The sequence below is a fragment of the Candoia aspera genome, chromosome 1 (assembly GCF_035149785.1).
Source record: "Candoia aspera isolate rCanAsp1 chromosome 1, rCanAsp1.hap2, whole genome shotgun sequence".
In the NCBI taxonomy this organism is placed as follows: Eukaryota; Metazoa; Chordata; class Lepidosauria; order Squamata; family Boidae; genus Candoia; species Candoia aspera.
The window spans coordinates 52204603-52213065 of record NC_086153.1 but is presented as its reverse complement, the minus strand read 5'-3'; the positions used below and the strand labels follow the sequence as shown (position 1 = coordinate 52213065).

The following is an 8463-nucleotide window of genomic DNA, read 5'->3' as shown; positions in this document are numbered from 1 at the left end:
ACATGTGCCAAGCTGATATCACTATGCCATATTAAATATTCCCACTTACTGTCTTCAAATATACAGTAGGTCGAAAGAACAAGTCAGAGAAGTTTACAGAAGTTACCACAAACTTAAGCAAATCTAGTATATAAATTAACACATTTGATGTCAATTATGCCAAGCACACATAAACTGCAGTTCTTCACTTTGAAATTAAAGTTTTATAAAACCAAATTCCACTTAAACATTTATTAGCTATAATTTATCTATTATTTTTTTTAGATGTCAAAGACTAAAAAACAGCAATGTTTTCTGCTGGCAACAAATATACAACTGCTGGCAACAAATTGCATACTGTGACTTTCTAGTTGTGGATATATCGAAAGACGGATATACAGTAACTGCACGGAATAATTTTTATTCAGGTTTTTTCCCCCACATATCCAGCTGTTATTACCTTGTGTCTTAATTCTAAATGTTTTTGCCTGCTAATTATTATGGAAAGCCTCCTTTATTTAGGAAAACCTCCTTATTGATTTGACATAACAGTACTTAAAGTGATTCCACTGAGACTGATCCCATAGAATCAACCATTATCTGAAATCACCTTTTCCTTTGATTTCCTTTGTAAAATTCGAAGTACAAAGATGGCAACAATCTATATTCCTACAGGGACTTAATTTATACTGCCTAGAACTTTCCTGTGCTAAACTATATTTTCCTCTTGTTGATAATATGGTTTATTCTTCTGAATAATTTGAGCTTAAAATACGGTAATACATTTTTGTCTTGCTTGCTTCATTGTTGTGCAGACCTTACAACCCCTGAGCACAGCCTGTCTCATCCCTTGCATTCGCCATTATTTGTTCCAGAATCAGATGCCTGTTCATCTAAATGCTAATTTCTACTACGAGGTCCCAAACTTTTACCAATCCAGCTTTAATCTGTTCTTCTTCAATATACTTCTTTTGAAACAAAGCCATTCAACCCAGCCAATGAAAGATAGATATATATATATACCAGTTGAAAAGGAGTGCATTGTTTTTACAGTACAGGCAGCCAGAAGAACCAGCACACAGGATAGGCAATAGTAACCTAAAGTTTACAGAATGCAGTTCACAAGGAGTATTTCTTCACATTTGAGGATCTTATGAGATCTGGCACCCGGTGTCTTTTTGAGGCTTTATATCTGGTTCTTTCAGAGGTTTCACTTCTTCCTCTGGCTTTGGTTTAGCCTATAAATAAAAGTAGAAAAAATGATATTGCATTTGAGGTATGATAAAGTTATTTAAGACTTTTTAAAAGCTTGGCAACACAGCTTAAGCTTTTCAACATAAAGCCTTTGATAAAAGACAGAAATACTCAACATTCCAGTCCCACCCTTCACAAGACATTCTCACCTTCCCCTCCATCCCCAGCATTTCTCCTCTCCTGAGTGAGAAAGAACCAATATAAAAGCTGAACATTACAGATAACACTGGTGAAAAAAGCACCCTGTTTGTGGTCTTACACTGTCCTCCTTTGGCCTTTTGGTGAGATCAAATGCGGCAAGGGATTCTGGGGACCACTGGGCATGCACATCCGGAAATTCAAAAGCAATAGGCTCAACTAGACCGTAGTTTGCTTTCAGCTCAAGCTGGGGAGCCTCTGGAGGAATCTTCTGGAAGTAACTAAAAGAAAACCAGTTTGAATGTTAGCAGTCTTCTAGTTCTGTTCCATGCACTTCCAAATAGGCTAGGAGTGATTCATGCCACACTGCACTTTCACAAATATGGCAGGTGCTAAACTCACTGAAGATTATTTTTATAGCCATATGTACAAACAAATCAAAACAGAATCCAAGACAAAGTAGTGTTTTAGAACTCCTGTTGGCTGAGTGGAAAATGAATCCCCCAAATTGCTTCATTGTGGCCAGTCAATATTAGAGAAAAATCTAATTCCCCTTCCATTATACATTATTGTTTAAATAATGTTAATTATAGAATTAAAGAATTATTCTGCTCTGGGTAGAACTGATTAACACTGAAAGTCACACCATACACATTTCACTGAAGAAGCTATGTGCTCTTTAATTTAAAAAACAAAACCAGCTACAGCTGGGAAATATTGGCAATTACTGCTGTAGGAGGGGGCAAGAAGGGGCAAATAATGGCACTTGCATCGTAATACAACTGTACTTGTATCAGATATTATCATCTCATTACATCATCAATCCATTTGGGTGATATGATGCATGTTGTCATCATTTTGTCACTGTGGCTTGTTGTGGACGTCAGTGAAGCAAGTGCCTGAGAAAAACTAAGTTCTGCAAACTCCCCAAGGCCAATTCGTTGAGGCAGTCCCCTGAAGCCAGAGGCAAACCTCAACAAAATTGTGCATCTAGGCCAGAAAGGTTCCAGTTGCCAGAGGCATTCACAATTATTTACTGTATGTCTGTACCATTACAAGGCAATAGAAGCAGATCTCTCACCCCTCAATTTGCAATCAGCAATACTGTCTTGGGACTAAATCCTTAATTCTAAGGAATTTTAGTGGAAAACCTTAGAACAGCATTCCCTTAAAGCATATTTGTAGAGGGAGAGGGCATTGCCTTTGAGTCAGACTTAACTCCTGGTGACTCCCCGCACAAGTCCATGCAGTTTTCTTGGTGGCATTTTTGAAGTGGTTTGCCACTGCTTCCTTCCTAGGGCTGAGAGAGTGTGCCTGGCTCAGGGCTGCCCAACTGGCTTTCATGACTAGGCCTCAGGTTTCCTGCCATAGCTCCCCTAGCATAATTTGTTGAGGCAGTCCAATAATGGAATACTTGAATAAAAAAGAACGTAATCCCCCGACACTGGTAAACAGGCGTATATCTATACTGCTTTATGCAGACAATGCAGTAATTCTATCACAAACACTGGCTGGTTTGAGAACAGCCATGAGGGCGTTACCCCGCTTTTGCAAGGAAGATTTACTGCAAATTATGTCAAAACTAAGAACATGCACCGTGCAAAGAGTTTTAAAAAACTGCCCTAGAGACTTAATGGAAAATCAGTCAAATAAGTACCCCACTTCTCATATAGGTTTTGTGTTGCAATATTCAGGGAAGTCACATGCTCATAACGTTTAGATTTCTCTGATTGCTTCAAAAAGTTCAATCGCTGTCCGCTGATGTACTTCTCAAGAGGTGCAGTTTATTCCAGCTGCTCTATGTCTGTTTGAGGCCAAATTGTTGGCCCAGCTTTTACATGGGGCTCAGTAATGCCAGGCTCCAACTAAGTATGCTAAATTAGAAAGAGTGCAAACTAATTTCTTGCAAAAAAATATTCCAAGTAGCAAGATGTGTTTCTAATACAGCCTTATGACTGCTGAGGGTTGAAAACAAGGCTATGGCTGAGTATGTTTAAATATTGGCTAACGATTAATTTCCAGCCCCAAGGCCTGACCTCCCTTATTTTGTTTGACACATTTCAAGCTACTGGGAAGCAACAAATTGGAGATAAAATTCAGAAATTGGATTTTTCACTGGAGGCTCTTTAGACAGTCACTCATGCTTTGATTACCTCACAACCGGACTACTACACTGTGCTCTACACGGGGCTTCCCTTGAAGACCACTTAGAAACTGCAGATGATCCAGAACACAGTGGCATGGGCAGTTATGGGCATCCCACGGTATGGCCACATAATATAATTATTTTATGTGCTGCAGTGGTTACCACTAGGCTTCCAGGTACAATTCACGTGCTAGTTATTACCTATAAATACCTTTATGGCACAGGGTGTGATTATATGGGAGAACACTTGTTTTCTATAGTTTCTGCCCACATCATTCAATCAGACAGAGCTGGCATTCTTCAGGTCCCACTTATTAGCTGTGTCATCTGATGGGACCCAGGAAGTGGGCCACCTCTGTCTCAGCACTTACCCTCTGGAATGACCCCCCCCCAACCTTATTTAAATGAGGCCTTAAAACCTGGCTCTTTCCCCAGGATTTGTGCTAGAGTGGGTGATGTTCCCCTTGTGGAATAATTGGTCTGCTAGAGCTTGTGAGTTTTTTCCCGGATGTTTGTTTTTATATTGTTCTGTATTGTACTGCTTTAAATTGTCTCATATTGTATGCCATCCAGAGTCATGATAAATTTGGGTGGTCTATCAATTTATTAAATATATGTTACAAAAACAGACTAAAATGTATTTGTTTGAAAAAAGTACTACAAATATACTTACATGAATCCATTTTCTCGCTGAGATTTTTCTAAGGTATTTTTGACCAGAGTTCCTAATTTCGTAAAGAAGAGATGTCCAGAAGGCTTCGCTGTAGTCCCCGGACCTTTGGTTTCACCATATTCTTTGCACAATTTTTCCGCCTTGGCATAAACTTTACAAGAAAGCAATGCATCAGTTTGTGTTCTTACTACTTTTTTGTACAATTTTTAATATAGTGCAGTACTTCACATTATAGTCTACTGTACTCAATCAAGATGCATCACTGAAATGTTAAGATACATACAAGAATATTAGCTATCCAGAGATGTAGGGTAGCATGTAACAATTACATGGAAAAAGAACACCAAGCTTTGAAAAAGAAGAGTATTGCTTTTATTTATGTTTGTTGTTAAGCTTTTCATTGCAAACCTGACTATAAAAACAAAGCTGTTTTTTATGCTCATATGGCTCTAACATGATTTTTAAAAAATAGGACATGATATTCTCCCTGCAGATTAGACTGTCACAGGAAAATTTACCACGGTAATCCTTAGACCACTCAAGAATTAAAGGTATGCTTTGATTTTTCAAATTTATGATTTCTCACGTATTCAGTGATTTTAATTTGTAGAAATGCAGGGGAAAAAACACTTCTTCTCCTATAAAATATGAAAAAGCACTTACATTTTTCTGCTTCTTGTAGAGACCTAATAGATTCTCCACATTTATCACTGGCCAAGAGGGTCTGACCATGGTAACAGTAGGCCTGGAGAAAGAAAGACTATCTTGAATATTCTTGGCATGCTCTGGAGGTACCTTAATTTCTTACGTGCTTCAGCAGTGAGGGCAGAAGAGTGAGCTTCATGACCTGGGAAGGCGTAGGGCTAAAAGAGAACAATTAGCAATTCTCCTGCTGCTATGGTACCGCCCACAATAAAGGAAGGCTGTTCCAGCTGCACACATACACCTACGCACTTACAGTAGCAGAAGGACTTTGATATATGGCAGTTAAGTACAATCCATTAAAAAAGGAAAGTACCTGCTCTGTGTTCTCAGCTATCCCAGCACAGAGAAGAAGAAAAAGAAAAAGGTATGCATGAAAATGGGTATTTATGCTCTGCCATGTTGTATTTCCTTATCTGAGACAATATACTGCTCCCTCTGCTGAACAGGCTCATGAGGCAAAGGGATGTCTATTAAAGTTGAATGTCCATTAAATGGTAAATGGGATTTTTCAAACAGAAAAACATACATGAGAAAATATACTTTATAGACAACAATGAATACCCTTTGAAAGAAAGCAGCAAACATTGTCCAGACTGATTTGCAAAACAGCTGACTTGGTTCACTGTTTGGAGAAAAGTCTGATTGCCTGAAATTCAGACAAGACTCAGATATGCAGATGTTGTCAATTAAATCCAAGATCCACTAACCTGAAATCGATTAAATCAATCCAGTGGTATGCAGTGCTACTGCATACCATTTCATTGTTAGTCCCACTGCACCAGGAAAAGCTTCTATATGCAAATAAAAATGGGAGGCTGCAGTACACGGACCACCTGTCTTTTACTGTTTTTGTTTGTCTAGTAAGACCTAACAGAGTTCTCCAGGTTCCCTCTTTAAAACACGTCATCCCAGGATGCATGCCTTCTCTGTCCAAGCACCTGGCTTCTGGAATAGTATTTTCCTGGAGGTACGAGTAGTTTTGATCCTGCTGTCCTTTAAAGAAGTCTTGAAGGCCTGGCTTTTCCCCCAAGCTCTGGGTTAGGGGATTGGGTGCCTTCTGAATGCAACTGTATTAATGTGCTGAGTATGTTGGACCCCTGGTATCACCATATTTTATTTGTTTTATTGTATTGAGTTTTGTTTTTATGCCTCCCAGAATCATTATGAGTTGAGTTGCCTTTCATTTATAAATAAATGAATTCTAAAAGACTTACAGAAATATTGCTTGAATAACATTGGTTGCCATTTTATATGACAATTTCATAGCCCTTTGAAAATCCTTTTAAAATAGTTTTTTTAAACCCTAAATACTCACATAAGCCATATAGAAACATGACTTCAACTGAAGGTATTTTCGCCACTTCACTGAATATGTGGGATCCAGACTAGATAACGTTTGATCTAGGAAAAGACAATATTATTTTTAAAATAGTAATCCATTCATGAATTTATCCATCTGCAGTACTTGCTAAGAGACTGATTTAATATTAAAGCCCTGATTAATACCAGAAAATTGTCTGTAAGATACGTTTGTCCATGAAACAGAGATATATAGCAAGCCATGTAAGTGCTAGATTTACGTTAACTTCTTGCCTTCAGTTACCATAAAAACAAAAGTAAATAAAAATTGAGTAAGTTTACTTGGCAAAGCACTACAACCTAAATCAAGTTTACTCTCAGGACCACTGATTCAATTTTTTATCCATGGCACTTCCTTGGTGCTCTGTCCATGGATAAGATTCTATGCCTTAAAATTGGTATCAAATATTCGCCAACTTTTTATTAAATGATTATTTTAACATACCTGCTCTTTGGTAGAAACTGGCTGTTTCATAGGCCAGAGCAGCTATTAGACCAGGATTGTGTTTCAGCTCAATAGCCCGGGCAATTGTCACTAAGACAGAAATGAGAGGCTGCTGTAAACATCACCCCATCATCCCATTTCTCTAATTAAATATGGACAATTCATTAACCACATAAGACCTATCAGAATGCAATGTATTTCTCTCTCTTTTCTTTTCTTACTTCTAATAGCTGAACAGAACTGCTGTTGTGAGAGCTGAGTTGGGGCATTAGCCTACGTGTGAAGTGGGTCTGTCCTTGAATTTGTATCCTAAAGTTTGGAAGATGGGATGGTTGTGTGGACACATTTTTTTTTTGTGGAATTGTAATTGATTCCGTTTCCATGTTCATTGCATGCATGCATGGATAGGAAATCCCTATGGTGGACAGGCAGGAGGAGGGGAATGGGAGTCCCCTTTTTGGGAGACATGGGCAGTGATAGAAATTTTATACATACATACATACATGCATGCATGCATGCATGCTCGCTCGCTCCAATTTATGGGAATTTATGATCTCCATGGCAGACCTGTCAGCATACAAGGCAAGACATCAATTTGCTCTGGCACACTGGTAGGAGGAGGTGGTCTGGATATTTGGAAGAGGGGGGTGGTTACAGTTACCTCATGATACAGACCCCCATCTGGTGAAGTTTGGTTTTATGGCATATTTACTGCATGGGTGATGGTTTCATTGAGACAATACATGTCCTTAAATGCTTACAGGGAATTTCCAGGCACTAGAGCCAATGATGCTGTGAGGACTTCATTGACTTATGGAATAGGGAAATGGAAGAGGCCATTGACACCTTTGCCCCTATCCAGTGCTGTGGATTCCAGGCTTCTCTTTAATGTTATGGTGAGCACTAAGTGATTAAAAAAAATGGGAAGACAGCTAAATCGTAAGTAGTATAAGACTTGCAACTTGCTATGACATCATCCCATCCATTCATTCTAGTTAAGTAACTATTTTCTGCTTTCTATGTGGGGCTGTCATGGTCACCGTTGCGATGTTCACTCCATCATAACGGTTCGCATGCCAGAGTGTTGATGCGTGTTCCTAGCTGGGAGGGTGCTGCTGATAAACCTTGTATGGGGAGATGTGTAGGGCTGTGCCAGGAAGGAATGTGTTTGGGTTATCTCTTAAATGTCAAGGTCTTTTTGCCCGTCGATCAGCAGAGCTCGTTAGGAGCACCTGGGAATGTGGGATTGTTCTGTATGCAAAGGGGGGGGGGTCGTTGTTGGAAACCGAGCTATTTAGTTTGAGTTTAGGCGCGCTTTCCTCATTCTCAGCTTTCTCTCTGTTTGCACCTTATTCTAAATAAAACCAGACCTTAAACTTAGATTTGGAGTCTGAGCATTTTATTTGAGTAGGGCAATCATTACATGGGCTCTGCTTGCAGTTATATGGGAAACCGCAGCTGTTGTATAATGTGAATTGCTGAGCAGAGCACCTAATGCACATGTTACACCTCTGTCAAAGCAAACGTATAGCCGCCAATTTGCTATGGGGCCAAATTCAACGTTATGCTTGTGGCATTTGAAAATTTGGAGCAGAATTTCTGACAGACCACTTCAAGGCTAGAGACCCTGTTAGACTGTTAAGATAATCAGAGATAATCTTGCCGTCTGTGATGAGAGGGACAAACGTTGTGTTGTGCTTATATGTGGGCAGGCTTGCACTTTGGAATTCTCTTCCCTTCCCTCTGAAATTCATGAGGTGCCTG

At 39.3% G+C, this 8463-nt stretch overlaps 1 protein-coding gene across 5 annotated transcripts in view; it reads right to left on the bottom strand.

Annotated features, from left to right (window-relative positions):
* Nucleotides 1-275: 275 nt before the first annotated feature.
* BROX (BRO1 domain and CAAX motif containing) overlaps nt 276-8463 on the bottom strand; it is a 34295-nt gene continuing 26107 nt past the window's right edge. For all 5 annotated transcript variants that reach the window (XM_063303951.1, XM_063303978.1, XM_063303942.1 and 2 more), the window contains 6 exons: nt 6700-6789; nt 6211-6296; nt 4854-4935; nt 4191-4341; nt 1493-1652; nt 276-1217 (listed from right to left, as the gene is read on the bottom strand). In XM_063303951.1, coding sequence (XP_063160021.1) covers nt 1131-1217; nt 1493-1652; nt 4191-4341; nt 4854-4935; nt 6211-6296; nt 6700-6789 — 656 coding nt within the window. In that variant the 3' untranslated portion in view covers nt 276-1130. The remainder of the gene's footprint in view (nt 1218-1492; nt 1653-4190; nt 4342-4853; nt 4936-6210; nt 6297-6699; nt 6790-8463) is intronic.